Source organism: Argentina anserina, chromosome 6 (assembly GCF_933775445.1).
Source record: "Argentina anserina chromosome 6, drPotAnse1.1, whole genome shotgun sequence".
Taxonomy (NCBI): domain Eukaryota; kingdom Viridiplantae; phylum Streptophyta; class Magnoliopsida; order Rosales; family Rosaceae; genus Argentina; species Argentina anserina.
The window spans coordinates 18,623,737-18,639,372 of NC_065877.1; the positions used below are offsets into that span (position 1 = coordinate 18,623,737).

The following is a 15,636-nucleotide window of genomic DNA, read 5'->3' on the forward strand; positions in this document are numbered from 1 at the left end:
TATTTTTGAGCGTAGTGCGTCCGTCATAGCGTAGTAAACTCTTACACGTAGGACGTCTTTTATCGCTATCTTTGAGCGTAATGCGTCCGTCATAGCTTAGTGAATTCTTACGCGTAGGATGTCTTTTATCGCTATCTTTGAGCGTAATGCGTCCGTCATAGCGTAGTGAATTCTTACGCGTAGGATGTCTTTTATCGCTATCTTTGAGCATAGTGCGTCCGTCATAACGTAGTAAATTCTTACGCTTAGGACGTCTTTTATCGCTATCTTTGAGTGCAGCGCGTCCGTCATAGCGTAGTAGATTCTTACTCGTATGACGTCTTTCATCGCTATCTTTGAGCGTAATGCGTCTGTCATAGCGCAGTAAATTCTTACGCGTAGGACGTCTTTCATCGCTATCTTTGAGCGTAGTGTTGTAGGTTGAAAGCAGCGCAATTCGCGCTGTGGGCAGCACGTGTCGTGCATGCATTGGGCGGACGTGCCGTGAACGATTCAATTTCGTGGGATGTGACGTTATCCGAGAAGACAGTTATTGCATTTAGTTAATGCGTGTGTAACCGAAACGTTGCCTCGGTAACTCATGCCACGTGGCGAGATCTGGGTCGACGGCTAAGATGTGAGTAACGGTTTTCTGGATCTAACGGTTAAGGAGTGCTTTTGAGAAATCAACGGGCGAGATGTGGTATGAAGTTTACTATAAAAGGGTGAAAGGGATAAGATGGCTGTCATTATCGACAGTTCCAAGTTTTCGAATTCTAAAAACTCTCTTGTTCCCCCTCTTTTGCTCTCGTCTCTTTTCCTTCAAGCTTTGGACGGAAACTTATCAGGATCTTTGTGTAAATCGTCTTTTTGAGGTATGTTTCTGATCGGAATCTCTTTTATACGTCTTGTGATTTTAGTTGTTTGTTGGTGGATTTGTGGTTATAGGGTAAATCAGTGGTTGTGGGTTTGGGTTTTTCCGGCAAATTGGTAGGTTTTGGGTCTGTTTAATCTTTGGATGGGTGTTTTCCGGCTAAGTGGTGTGTTTGTGCGGGTGGTGTGGATGAGTTTTGGCCGCTAACTGAGTTTGATGTTCTTCGTGTTCTTCATGTTCTTCATGGTCTTCAAACTCTTTCTTGCGAGGTTCGTAGGATAGATCTAATTAACTTTTTGACTTCTAGTTTTAGGTTGTTCGTCTTTGCCTTCGGTGTTGCTTGCTGCGGCGTAATGCCTAGGATAAATATACTAACTGACAGCGATTCCGCGCCTGCAGATTGTATTGGTTTGCGTCATCATCCTCTGGGTTGTGGACGAGTGAATTGGAGGCAAACTATTTGAACTTGGTGCGGCGAAGCGGTGGAAACGACTCGCGCTGTGAGGATCGTGCTTCTGTCTTTGCAAGGGTGCTAGCGAATTGGGAAACAAGTGAATCGTCAGGCACCATGGAGTCAAGACATGAGGAGGTTGGAGAGAGTGAGGCGTATTTGAGCGTATTGCGAGTGCCTCAGGGACTAGTACTTCGGACCCAACACTGAGTCCAGCGCTTGCAAGGCGTTGGCTAGACGGCGGAGCGTAGAGGTCAGAGGTAGGGGAACAGCATGGAGCTGACTCCGCTGCGGTGAATGGCTACGTGGAGGAGTTCAAGTTACCTGCCACGGTCGTTGCTCGGGCAATTGGGCTTGATGAGTTTGGCTCGATGCTGCCTGATGAGTACGCGCTGGTTAGTCCTTCCGTACTACGTCTTGGGTCCGCTCGGGGGTGTTCGACCCAGAGACAATCAAGGACGAGACCCTCCCCATCTTTGAATTAGGGCACTCTGATTGACGTTTCCATGGGTTACAAACCCCACAACAGTCACAAATTAGCCCAACCCGGAAACACCCCCCCCCACCTAAACTTAAAACCCAGAGAAAGCTAAGACACACAAACCTAGGGTGATTGTAGTCGGACTAGAAGTCGATCTTGGTGGTTGCAAACGTCAGAATATTCTTCATTTACTATTCTCTCAAAACTCAAACAAAGCAAAAGAGAAACCCAAATTCTTCTCCTTCTATATATGAGCACCAGCTTTAATCTAAGCTGATTCCAACAGTCCACAATTGTTCGATCATCGCCATGTGCCCCACCAACCCTCAAAACACCTCGATTCCCCAACTGACGCGTCACACACGTGCACAAAACCCGGTAACTCTAACAACTTCCCCAGGCGTCATCATAACGTCCGACGTCAGCGACGTCTTGCTTTCTCAAGGGACCCACTCGTGTCCATGACATTAACCTGCGGGAAGATGGTCACTTACCCCGACCCGTCTTGGTTAATTTAAATGGTCATTCCTTGACAAGGGACTTTAGGGACTCATCTTTTTATTCCGGACAAATATACACCAAATAACCCGGGCCACTCGCTAGATCTATGGGTGCTTTGGCTGCTAGTTAACCCACGAGCCTAGCACCGATATCCTTTACGACTTCGGAATGCAAATGAGACATATTCATGGACAGACAGGTTTTTCCAGGAACTACTTGACATATTTGCTAAGTGTTTGCCCGAAGGTGCAAACCTTCCTAAAACCTTATATCAAGCGAAGAAGTTATCTGATGATTTAGGTTTTAACTATATAACAGTGGATGCATGTCCTAATAGCTGCATGTCGTTTAGAAAAGATGATGCTGATCTTGATGCATGTTTAATATGTAAAGCATCTCAGTGGAAAGATGGAGGTGGAGTATGTTCTGGGGTTGGGTCAGAGAAAAGGAAACTTAAGGCAGCGAAGCAAGCAAGATACTTTCCGTTAAAGCCACAATTATAGAGATTGTTTGTCCTCTAAGACAGCAGACCTAACGAGATGGCATGTTGAAAAACGTGCAGATGATGGTGTCTTTAGGCATCCGATAGACACTCTTGCTTGGAAAGATTTTGACACCAAACACCAAAGTTTATCTGTTGAGGTTCGAAATGTAAGGCTTGGCTTAGCTTCAGATGGATAATCCATTCGGAACTATGAATATAGCTTACAGTACTTGGCCTATCATGTTGGTTCCATACAACCTGCCACCACTTTTATTGATGAAGCAGCCTTATATTTATCTATTTTTGCTCATTGATGGACCGAAGGGACCTGGTAATCGGATTGATGTCTACATGCAGCCCCTGATTAAGGAACGGAAGGAACTGTGGGAAGAAGCATTACAAACTTATGATGCTTCAACCAACCAGATGTTTCAATTGCATGTTGCATTGCTGTGGACAATCAATGACTTTCCTGCCTTGGTAAATTTATCGGGGTGGAGTACAAGTGATGAATATGCTTGCCCAACTTGTAGTTTTGATAAAAGATCAAAATGGCTGCCCAATGGTAGAAAGTGGTCATATGGAAGTAGTAGGAAGATGGTTGCCTTATGATCACAAGTACCAGAAAGATTCCAAGTCCTTCAATGGTTCACAAGAATATGCAGGACCTCCTGAAAGAAAGTCTTGTACCGATTTGCTTGCACAACTTGAATCCAACGGTGTACTTACAGAGTATAAAAAGGAGGATATGTTAGTGAGGCACAGGCTTGGGCCGGAAAGACCAGAAAAAGATCCTTCCAAGAAGAAGAAGCACAACTGGAAGAAGAAGAGCATTTTCTATGAGCTTCCTTATTGGCAGTTCAACCTCTTACAATACAACTCTGATGTCATGCATTCAGAGAAGAATTTCGCAGACAATTTTCTTGGCATCGTAATGGGAGCTCCTGGCAGAACAAAGGATAATTTGAATTATCGGCGTGATCTTGAGTTTTTGAAAATTAGAAACCATTACCATGTAAAGACAAGTGAGTCAGGTTCTGAATACTTTGAGCGTGCTGAGTATGAGATGAGTAAAGAAGGAAAAAATACATTCTGCTCAGCCTTATTTGATTGTAGAATGCCTGACGGTGCTGCTTCTAGTATTGCAAAGCATGTGAAGAAGATGGATCGTACCATTGGAGGTCTAAAAAGTCACGACATGCATATTCTTCTACAACAACTTATTCCCTTGTGTATACGACAATCTTTACCGAAGCATGTGGTTGAAGTACTGATTGATGTTGGGAAGTTTTTTAAGGTGTTGTGCTCGAAACTTCTCTGTGCTATTGACTTAGAAGAGGCGCGTTCTCTCATCATCGTTACCCTTTGTGATCTGGAGAAGATATTTCCACCATCATTTTTTGATGTTATGGAGCATTTACCTATCCACCTAGTTGAGGAAGCATTAATTGGTGGTGTTGTCCAGCTTCAGTGGATGTACCCCATCGAAAGGTACTAAATTATGTATGACAAATGGCATGTCCAGAAGCATTAATAGCTAATGAATATCTGATGGAAGAATGCATGAGCTGTAGTAGCCAATACCTTGAAGATGTGGAGAGTCATTCAAACAAACCTTTGAGAAGAAAGATCGACGATGTTGACTCTAACAAGGGAAAGACTTTTCTGCTCCCAGAAGTTACTCGATCACAAATTTATCGTTGGGTCTTGTTTCATACTGATGCAATCACACCATATCCGAGGTGAGTTATAAAGATTTTGTATATTTGCATCTACTTTAACATATTATTTTGATGATTGACATGCCACTGTATATAATTTCAACCTTTGCTGATCATTTGTCAAACTATGCAGGGAACATTTGGTGACAATTAAAAATACTTATCCTAATATCGATGAGAACATCGTGGCACGTATGCATTTTGATGAGTTTACGGATTGGTTTTAAGGCACATGCGAGTTGATCACAGCTGCATTTATATTATTATGTTTAATTACAGGTACTTTTATAAAGGTTGCTTACATATTGCCTCTAAAACAGGTGTTGACTTTGCAAAATCAAGGAGATATGTCTATATCAAAAATACATTGTCACTCTGTCTAATTATCCAAGTCGTTCAGCAAGAAAGGTGAATTCCTATAATACTAGTGGCTACTATTTCCGTGTGAAGAGTATTGATAACGCCCGAACCAGATAAAATAGTGGAGTGGCTTTAAAGGGAGACATTTTACCGTATTATGGGAGGTTGACTGAGATTATCAAGATCACCTACTCAACATATGTTAACTATGTGATTTTTAGGTGTGAGTGGGCACATCCTACAGCATGGGTGAAACTAGATCCTTTTAAGTTCACCCTAGTTAACTTCAAAAAGTTGTTATATCAGCATGATAGGGTTACAGATGAACCATTCATCTTGGCATCTCAAGCTTGTCATGTGTGGTATAGTCCAGATCCCTCAGGAGATGGCTGGTTAAATGTCACTGAAGTACATTCAAAAGATTTTTCCTATGTGCAAAGTGACTGCAACGTCGATAAAGAAATGGAGTTTGTGGATGATATTGAACCAAATGAATAGGCTTAAGGGCAGTAGAGATATTAATATGCCTGAATTTTTTATTTTGGGTTTTCAGGTTGTATTGATGTTTGAAACTAATGAAATGATGATTTTGAGTGTAGAATGACCAGCAGCTGATTATATCGTGCATTTTGCCTTTTCTTGTTTGGTTTAAGTGTCATATGAAATGCATTTGTTGTTCTGATCATGCATATATTGTTTTATGTGCTTCTAAATAACTTGTCGTTAACTTACTGTATTTTGTAGGTACTGATCAACATGAAGAGAACAAGGGCTTGTAGACCGCGTGACATGGCAGAGTTGTTGAATCCAAGTGGTTCAAGTTCAAGCTGGATAAGTAGCTCATCACACTCATTAAATTCATATCATCGTCGTCCACCTTTATCACCACCGGTGCCTTCAACTACTCCCCCTCCTCCACTGCTTTCTTCAGAGCCTACTTCACCCTCAGGTTCGTACTTCTTTTATATCATTTTTTTCTTGTTTGAAATTCTCCAACAGTAAAGTATTCGACTACTACAAAAGTGCTACTAATCGACTTCCTTGTCAGATGTTGAAGCACAACATGTTGCCCCCTAAAGGTCACAACAAAGGTATCCATAAGTGGAACACTGGAAAAAAGGTGCACATTGATTTTGACGACAAATTCCAACCTATCAGACCAAGAGTTGGGCAGTTCAAGTCACAATTAGGCCAGATTGTGCATGATGGCTATAGGATTCCAATGACAACTTTGGATTGGAAATCTGTTAATCCTAAGGTCAAGAAAGGAATATGAGCAGAGTTCAGGTATACACTGTATTCATAAATGTTTTAAGGCTTGAAAACTATTTACTTTAACTACTTTCTTTATTTTTCTATATGACGTACAAAGAAACTTGATTGATTATCCATAAGGATATAAGCCTATTTGTCTTAAATGCTGTAATAATCTGTGGAAGGACAACAAGGGCAAGACGAAAGCCGCATTTTTTGAGAAAAAAAAACACAATCCAGAGCTCCTTGATATGGTTCCTTGGCATATTGTGTCGGATCAGTGGCATGTGCTTGTTAGGTACTGGAGCTCTGAGGATATGCAGGTACAAGTCTTATGTCATTTAATTCCCTAAATCTTAGCCAATTAGGTAGGATAGACTGTAATTGTGAGCAACGTGGACTAGTTCCTAATCTGAGTACTTATTTGGTAGATACTAGCAGTTCCCTTTCTTGCTTTACGTGTGTTATTTGACATTTTCTACATCTTATGTTATTTTTCAAATTATTTGGTAGGCAATTTCTCATAGAAATTCCTGCAACCGAGAGCAACATGGACAACTTCATCATACAGGACGAACAAATTTTGCACAAATAAGACATGACATACGTACTTGTGTTCATTTTTAGTTATTGACTGATGACTACATTATAATTTATTAGTATTGAATTTGTTATACTGACTATTAAATCTTGGTAGATGAACAAAGTGGAGAAGAAACCTCAAAGATGAGCATGTGGATAAAAACTCGCAATGCACTTCATCCAGAAGTTGCCGCAATCATTGTACGTTTAAGTTTATGGTTATATAATTAATACTTGTGTTTTCTCATTCATTTTTTCCCTTGAAACTAATCAGCCAATTTTTAATTAATACGCAGGAAAATTATGCAAGATTATTAGGGAAGAGGCTGAGGACCAACAAGACTCCATTGTTGTCAAAGATCGTATATTTCATCACCTTATTGGAGATAATTGTCATGGTTATTGTCGAACCTATGGTGTTGTTGTCCCACGTTGTTTGGTGTATACAAAAGAACATGTGGCAGCACCTATTAGCACTGAAGACCTTATAAAGCAAGTCATTGAGGAAGTAACCGAGAAACTGGAATAGTGTTTCCAAAGGAGATTAGATGAGACGGTTAAAGGCCTTATTGAGCGATTCCAATGTGACTGCCCTGAGGGAAGAAGCAGGACTGCACATTCAGTTGTAAGTGAATTTCTTATATGTACAAGCATTGTTAATATTTTGAAGGTTTCAGCATTGATCCTTTTTTTAGAAGAATTGAGAATTTTGATAATTAGTTTTCAGTACTTGTGGTGTTTTCAAGTACATAATAGTTTGTGTTGTGCAGTTGGCTTGTCTACATATGAAGTATGAACTTGGTCATTTTTAAACTCGTTGATGAGTAGTTTTCAACACCTGTGGTTTTTTCAATACGGTTTACAAATAATTGTTTTTGTTAGAATGAATGATTTGAAGTAGGGTTTAGCATGAAAAAGAGTTAATTTGGTACTTTGGTATAATCAAGTTATGCCAACTGTACTGATTTTGTTTTCTTAATTCAATATTGCATATGTCACTTGCTTTATTTTGTATATGGTTTTGAAGATTATAAAGTTAGGTCAGTGGTTGAAAGAATTCTTTACAACCATTTATACTAAGGCCTAGTCTATAGCAGTCCATTTTCCTCAACAGCCCAGTATTGCTGCCAATCATGTAATAGCTTAGCATGTGTGAGCTGCACTGTGCATACCTCTGTCTTTTGTATTCCTCTGAGGACTATATGTATTAGCTCCCACCTCTTTCAGAGGTATCTATGAAATATAACCAATCCCGTTTCAATCCTTTAAGCTTTCAATTCTACAACTTTCCTTTTGTTCTTGAATTTATGCCCATTTCCATTTTAGTGCTACTGTGGTTGTATCATAATGCAATCAGTGGCTATAATGTGAGGAGGGAGTCTGTAGGAAAGCAGGGAACTAGCAGCATTGGGAAAGAATCAACTAATGAGGAAGGACTTGATTCACATGGACATCATGATCGTGTTGTTGATGATGGGAGGCATGATCTATCGCCCCCAAACTAATTAATATGCAGGTTATTTCTTAATTTTAACATGTTAAGACTAAGTTTGAATAGTGGTGGCTTTCTTTAAGCAGTATAACTCTTTTGTTTTAGTTGATAATGTGTTGGGATATGGAATATTGTTCTTAATTGACAGTTGGTTTTGTATCCAAAGGAATGACTTATTCAATTGGTATTACTTTGCTTTTGTGTTGGATTGAATGATTGTTGTGATGATATAATGTTGGTTGTGAAAAAAGTGCACATATTGAATAAAGATTGCATGAGATTTGAATCAGGTCTTTTTACCTTTTGGCTTCTGGTAAAAATGAAGCTCGTTACAGCCAAATGCCGTAGCAAAATTGTAATAGCCAGCTACAGGTATTTCTGTTTTTGCGATGGTAAAATAGACGTCACAAATATTGTCCCTTTTTAAAAAAAAAAGCGGGAAATATAAACAATATTTGGCGGGAAATTCCAAATTATAAACATTTGCAACCGCAATTTACCGTCGCCATGTATAAGCATTCGGTGACGTAACGACATATTTGCGACGAGAATATTCAATAGCAAACTATCACGACGGCACATTTTTGTGGTCACCAAATAAGTTGACCACAGCTAATTGTCGTAGCGGTTGAGTTTTGCCACCCACCTATGCGCAACGCATCAATTGCCGTAGCGACGCCGTCGCAAATGAGCATTTGCGACGGCAAATTTACTTTTAGCTACGGTTATGCGCCGTGGCCAATTGAATTTTTTTTTATAGTGGTCGTTCAGTAGAGGAGAGAGAACAGAGAGTTCTTCTCTCTGTGTTGTCGAACAGAGAAGGATAAATGATGAAGAAAGATGGCACTAGGCCTAAAATAAACATGGGTTTTTGGGCTGAAACAAGTGGCCACGACTTTGGGCAAATTTAAGAATAGAAATAGGCTTTCTTTTAAGCCTGGTAGTAAAAACTCCAAATCAAATAATAGGAATTCAGCCAAAGGTAATGAATGATCTATGTTAATCTAACGACCAAAGTGAAGTCGCGTAAAACATTTTGAAAACACAGGAAAATAATTTGTAAAATCAGAAAAATATTTTAAAACGTCAAAAATACTGATGGCGACGTATAGTGTAATATTAACGTATTAAATTATGTTATTCGACAAATGTCGATTAATTAGTTCTAATGTGTCAGTTAATTGAAATAAAAAATCTCGAGTATTATAATAGAATTAGCTACTTTCAAAAAAGACTATGCCGAAATTTTGACATGCCTTTTTTGGAGATGGTCACCGCATGACTTACTTCAGGTATTAAGGTTATATTTAGGGCGGGTCGGCTCAATTTAAGTTAATTGGTTACCAGTCAGCAACCTTAGCCCACCCTTATGCACACGTGGCTTCGTAGAAGGACCCGCAACAGCTGACGTGGAACTATCCCTTCTATCAACCGACTGAGAAAGACCTAGGGTTTCAGAACCCAGATTCCGATCAGAGACAGACGGAGAAGACGGTATATAATTTCCCAGCCGCAACCCAAAGAGTAGAGACAAACCAACCCAATCTTTGCAAGTAACGATTATCCGGCCTCCTCTGACGTCGATCTGGCCGAGAATAACCAAGCGGAGGGTGAATAACACGATTCCATTGATGTTGAGTCACTGTAGCATGAGGCAGATAGGGGAGAGCAGACATAGCAGGACCAAACTTAACCCAATCAGGATGCCGAGAATACAGACGACTGGAATTAATATGCCCCAAACGAGAACACTTATAAGTTATACCAGAACCAAGAGAGGCGCTCATACTTCATCTCTGCCCAAACTGGATGACCTGGAGCAATATCAAACCAAAAACCTAGACAAAGTGGCTTTCTTGCATCAACCTAAACTCGAAAACGAAGGAAAACCGGATTAACTTCATCCAAGTCTGGAACATCCATCTCAAGAATAGAACCAACATCAACTCCTATCCTTTGAGCAATGGAATGAGTAAGATTACCCAGTTGCAAACCATGCACCTGAATCCAGAACGGAACAAAGTGAAGCGTTATATCCTCCAGACGACACTGAGGAGGCCATCGATGAATGGACATAGTATACCCAAGAACTGACCAGGGACCATTATCAAGGATATGATCAGCAGCAGCTTCCGTCGGAGCCACAACAAAAAAAGTGGAATGACCACGAATCAGTTCCATCCTAAACCTGCCAATTTCAGCCCAAGCAGAGAAAACATTATTGATAACAGATTGTGCATGGATAGAGTCATCAGAGATTACTGCTGCCACCAGATGAATATCCCTCACACGAGATGCATATTCTGGAAGAGGAATATGGATAAACAACGACCCTCGAGGAATAACTTCCGCCGATCTAGACATCGGAGGAAAACTAGAAATCCGAGTAGGGGTCTCATTAGAGGACATAGGGAGAGGGGTGGGTTCAGGGCCGGCCGTGAAAAATTTGAGGCCCAGTGCAAAGAAAAAAAAATGGGCCATTCCCCATACAAAAAAACAAACAGAAAAAAAAATTGGCCTTTATATTGAAAAAAAAACAAACAAACAGAAAAAAAAAAATTTGGCCTTGGCCCAGTACTACCTCACTGGCTGCCCCCCCCCTCAGGGCCGGCCCTGGGTGGGTTGTGGTGGAGGGGAGAAGGAGAGTGAGGATAATTAGAGTCCATTATGAAGTCTGAATTGCACTTGTGAGGAGAGGACGGGCACATTGTAATTGCATGAGAAAATAAAATAGGTACCATGCAACTATGAAGAACAAGCCACACGTTCTAAGTGATCAGAGAAGTACACAAATCGTACAAAGCTAATAACCAAACCCGTAGAACGGCTGTGAAGAAAAGAGAGGGTACTCTTAGGTAAAGCTTTGCATGACGAACAGGTGGGAGGGAAAGAACATAGGACACAGAGTAGTAAATAAAAGGTTGCCAAGTAATCCAGAATAAGGAGGAAGAGATAGATGATACGAAAAAATAAGAAAGGAATAGAAGGATGAAAGAGCTAGGGGTGGAAAAACAAAAAACCATACTCAACTGGGATTGGTGCAAGAAGCACCTGGACTGATAAGAAAACTTCCACCCACAGAGGAGAGAGGAATTCAAGCTGGTACACAGCTCCGAGGTTATGAGACGAGTAGTGTGATGTCCCAACACATAATGTCTAGACGGACCCAAAACAAATTGAATTAAATTGGTTAATTATCTTAAGGTTTTGATTTAGAAAATGGATGGCCGAACATGCATGTAACTAAAATGCCAACACGTAGTTGTAATTGAGAGAGAGTGATGATCTCTATCACAATGCCACGCATGCGCTCTGGATCCGAACACACCGATCTCTCACGAACAGAATCCGCATTTTTCTTCTTTGTTCGTGAATTCGCACTCGAACACCCCGTTTGGTCTAGAATTGAGATTTCAAAGCCATCCCAAGATGTCATCCTTTGATTCCTTCGCTAACAAGGATGAACCCCAGAACCCGTCCCCTGCCACTCAACCTTTCAACGACGATGGTTACATGGGTTACGACTCGTCGATCAACCCTCCCACCCAGGTCGACATTCCCTCCTCCGACGCGCCACCTCTGCCGCCAACGCGCCACTCTGGGGACTTCCAGGACGACGTCGGATTCGGAATTGAAGGCTTCAACCCCCAAAACGCCAGCGGCTACGCCTCGCCATTTGATTCGGCAGTTCCCGATAGCAACGCAGATGGTGAGAATGAGGGTGACATTTTCAGTACCGATGGGTCGGTTCTTCCGCCTCCAGAGCAAATGCGCGATGAGGGTTTTGCACGACGCGAATGGCGCCGGTGAGTTCTCATACACATAACAACGTATGTCATGCTTTATATATATGCATTTGTACATGCATGTAATCGGTGATCCTGATTCGTGGTGGGTGATCTTTTCCCTGTGTTTGGGAATTGTATTTTATTCTGTGTTATGTTGTTGTTGGGTGGATATACTCGATCATATACAACGACAAGGTCTTATTTATAAAAAATTCTACTATACATCAATGTATATTGTATATTGTATATTCTATGTCCGACTGTTGATATTATATTGTGAGAGGTTAAAAAAAAATATTTGTGATTAACCGTTAGATGTGAGATATATAACATACATTGATGTATAGTAGATTAACTCATTGTTAGTACCCAATCTACTTGCATATAAGATTCATATTCTGCTGGGTAAGACTCTTGAAGCTATTCAAGGTTTTATAATTTCCGAAAAAGAATTTACCAATAATACCTATTTTGTGGAGAATTCAAGTGGGGAGTTCAAGCAACGAATTCATTTTTTTATTTTCCACACAAATCTAGAATTTTCAATTTATAATTATCAAATAAAAGAATTATCTTTTGGAATTATAAAATCATCACTTTTAATTAAAGTCTCTCCTTCTTTCCTTCATCCAAACACTAATTACAGCCAAGTCATTTGGTGGTTACTGCACACAAGCTACAATTCTACAACAAATCGAGTCAACAATACACTAAGCAACTAGTTACAGCTGCCTACAAATTATATTGCATAGAAGTGCCGATTGAACTAAGGACTAGAGGTTTTCATCTTGCCACATATTAGATTGTGCATTATTCAATCTAGTGGAAAACGCTTAACAGTTAACATTGCTTTATATATATATAGATATATATATATATATATATATATATATCATCATCATCAATTATAACCATGCGCTGATGGGAAAAGCGCACTATTAGCATATATTTATTTTTTAGCATCCTTTTATCTATTATTATCATAATGGATGATATGGATTATGAGCTTGAGAGCTTTTCCAACAAAGGGAGAAAACTACAATTAGACCAGGTTCAAGTTAATATGAGCTTTTGTAGAGTCTAACTCCACTATTGTTTGACTCGATTAGTAGGCTATATCCTTTAGACATCCATGAGGCCTGGTCTATGATAAAGAGCCGAGTCTACTTCTATATTCGAGTGATCTCTTAATATTGTGCAGATACTTTCCTTTTCCTTTTGGATTTTCAAAGGGAATAAAGGGTTGTTTGTTAGCATTATATATCTATAATAAAAGATTGCTACTTTTCTTTTCAGTGATAATTCGTTAAATAATAATGATTTTACAGTATCCGTTTGTCTTTGTTTCTGTTTTGTTTTTTCTTTTGGTCATTGGTTTTCATGGGATTAAATTACATATTTAATCATTCATCATGCATTCTTGCAGTTTAAATGCCATCCATCTCGAGGAAAAGGAGAAAAGAGAAAAGGAGATGCGAAACCAGATCATTGAAGAAGCTGAAGAGTTTAAACGTTCCTTTTATGAGAAAAGGAAGCTCAATTGCGAAACTAACAAGATTAACAATAGAGAAAGAGAGAAGGTAGTACTGTGAACATAATGATTGTATATTCGACATTGTCTACCTGTTCAATCTGACTCTCTTACTTCTAGACCGCATGGTAGTACGCGAAATGCATCATAGAACACCTTTCTGCTTCATGTATAATAGCTAAAATTATCCAACTCTGGTTGCAGCTTTACTTGGCCAACCAAGAGAAGTTCCACAAAGAAGCCGACAAACACTACTGGAAAGCAATTGCGGAGATCGTTCCTCGTGAGGTCCCTAATATTGAGAAGAAGAGAGGGAAAAAGGATCCTGATAAGAAATCTTCAATCGTTGTCATACAGGGCCCCAAACCTGGGAAGCCTACTGATCTTTCACGTATGCGCCAAATTTTCCTGAAGCTAAAACAGACTCCTCCACCACACATGATGCCTCCTCCACCAACACCTGCCAAAGATGGCATGGACGGAAATGATGGAAAGGAAGGGAAAGACAAGAAGGAAGGGAAAGATCCAAAGAATGGAAAATCGGACACACCAATTGCAGTTGGTGCTTCAGCTGCAAAAGCACCAGTCTCACCTTCTAAAGGTGTTACTCCCAATGGTACAAAGGATATCTCAACGCCAAAGGCTCTTGCTGAACCAAAAGTTGAACTAGAAGGTCAGCCATCTGTTGAACCGAAGGATGAACAACCTTCAGAACCCCAGGGTTAGCAACTCAATGAAGCAGGGCCAACCCTTACAGAGTGATGTTAGTATGTTGCATCCTCATTTTTTTTTTCATTTACATTCATTAGGAAGAATAAGCTTAGTTATATATGTTGATGCTCCCGAGTCTGCAACATGGAGTGTATAGTCTGCGGAGGTTTCTTTCATACTTGCTTAGGGTTCTATGTAGGTCAGGTTCATAAGTGGACTACAAGTTTGTGTTCACTCTTTTCATGTCAACTATATTTAGTTATTTGAAATTACATACGTTCTATGTTTTGGCTTCCTAACACCTGGCTGTTGTACTTGTTGATCTTTAGTCAATAGTTAATATAATTATACGATTAATACAAGTGGAAGGCAAGATATCTGAGCTGAGACTAAACAATCAGTTCAATCTGACAATCTTTAAGCATGCATGCAAAGAAAACATTGGAGAAATTTTAAAACAAGGATGCAGAATTGTAAGTGGAACCATAACCTAGACCTCGACACCATTATAATCTAGTTGAAGGCAGCTTTGCCTTTCTGATTGGTATCGGATGACTGTGTATCAAGTCTCGTGCTTTGGAACCCCATGCATATGTTGTCATTTGTCAACCTGTATTATTAATATGGTGGAGGATTTTACTAAAACCTGAATTGAGTATAGCTTAAGGCACGGGAGGCCTGGCGAAGTAGGCTAGACCATCAGGCTAGATATTCCAAACTGCATTTGCTTGTTTTTTTTTTTCTCAATCAAGAAAACATTTCAGAGATACATGAGCTTTAGTTTGGAACAAGCCAAACAACGAGAAAGAAAAAAAAGACTCCAAAAGAAAAAAGTCAAGTTCTAAGTACTCACATCAGCAAAAAAGCGAATCAGAGACTAAACAGACCGTAAACTATGGCAGAATGTATTGGCTATAACGCCTGAACTTCTGAACTCATGACAAACCCTAACACATCTAAAGTACAAACAACGGTGATGAACTCTGAGCTAACTCCAAATTGCATTTTTTTTAACAAGGAAAAAGTTATATTAATAAACTTTAAAAGTACATAGAGCAAACGTATTGAAAAACAAGGAAACATAAGTAGATGCACAAACACATCAAGAAGTAAAACTAACTAAGTAACCATGTGACTTGATGCACTAAGACCCCACACTGCATATGTCAAGAAAGCAGTGTAAAAAGGTGAGTAACTGTAACCATAACCTAGGAGATCGAGAACTAGCAAGAGCGACATAAACTCAAGTGTTGACAAACGACCTATCAAGAACTAGAACTGATCCCAGAACAATATGAGCAACTCTTTCGGACGCAAGATCCGACTATGAGTGCGTCTCGGGTCCAAAATATGGATCCATATCTGACCCGAAAACAAGTGGAGTACAGTTCAGGGCCAAACCCAAACAGCTCCAAACCACAAACTCA

The 15,636-nt window shown here is 39.9% G+C and overlaps 2 protein-coding genes across 2 annotated transcripts in view; one reads left to right on the plus strand and one right to left on the minus strand.

Annotated features, from left to right (window-relative positions):
• LOC126798699 (rhomboid-like protein 20) overlaps positions 1–15,636 on the minus strand; it is a 271,709-nt gene that overhangs the window by 164,240 nt on the left and 91,833 nt on the right. The window lies entirely within an intron of this gene.
• Positions 11,609–14,224, plus strand: LOC126798695 (clathrin light chain 1). Its single transcript, XM_050525731.1, has 3 exons — positions 11,609–11,985; positions 13,394–13,547; positions 13,703–14,224. The coding sequence occupies exons 1-3, from the start codon at positions 11,609–11,611 to the stop codon at positions 14,222–14,224; spliced, it is 1,053 nt and encodes a 350-aa protein (XP_050381688.1).

What these genes read in the sequence shown, in the direction of transcription:
- LOC126798695 (XM_050525731.1), top strand. Translation starts at nt 11,609, where the DNA reads ATGTCATCCTTTGATTCCTTCGCTAACAAGGATGAACCCCAGAACCCG. An exon ending in GCACGACGCGAATGGCGCCG is followed by an intron (nt 11,986 to 13,393) that starts GTGAGTTCTCAT and finishes GCATTCTTGCAG; the next exon opens with TTTAAATGCCATCCATCTCG. An exon ending in ACAATAGAGAAAGAGAGAAG is followed by an intron (nt 13,548 to 13,702) that starts GTAGTACTGTGA and finishes CTCTGGTTGCAG; the next exon opens with CTTTACTTGGCCAACCAAGA.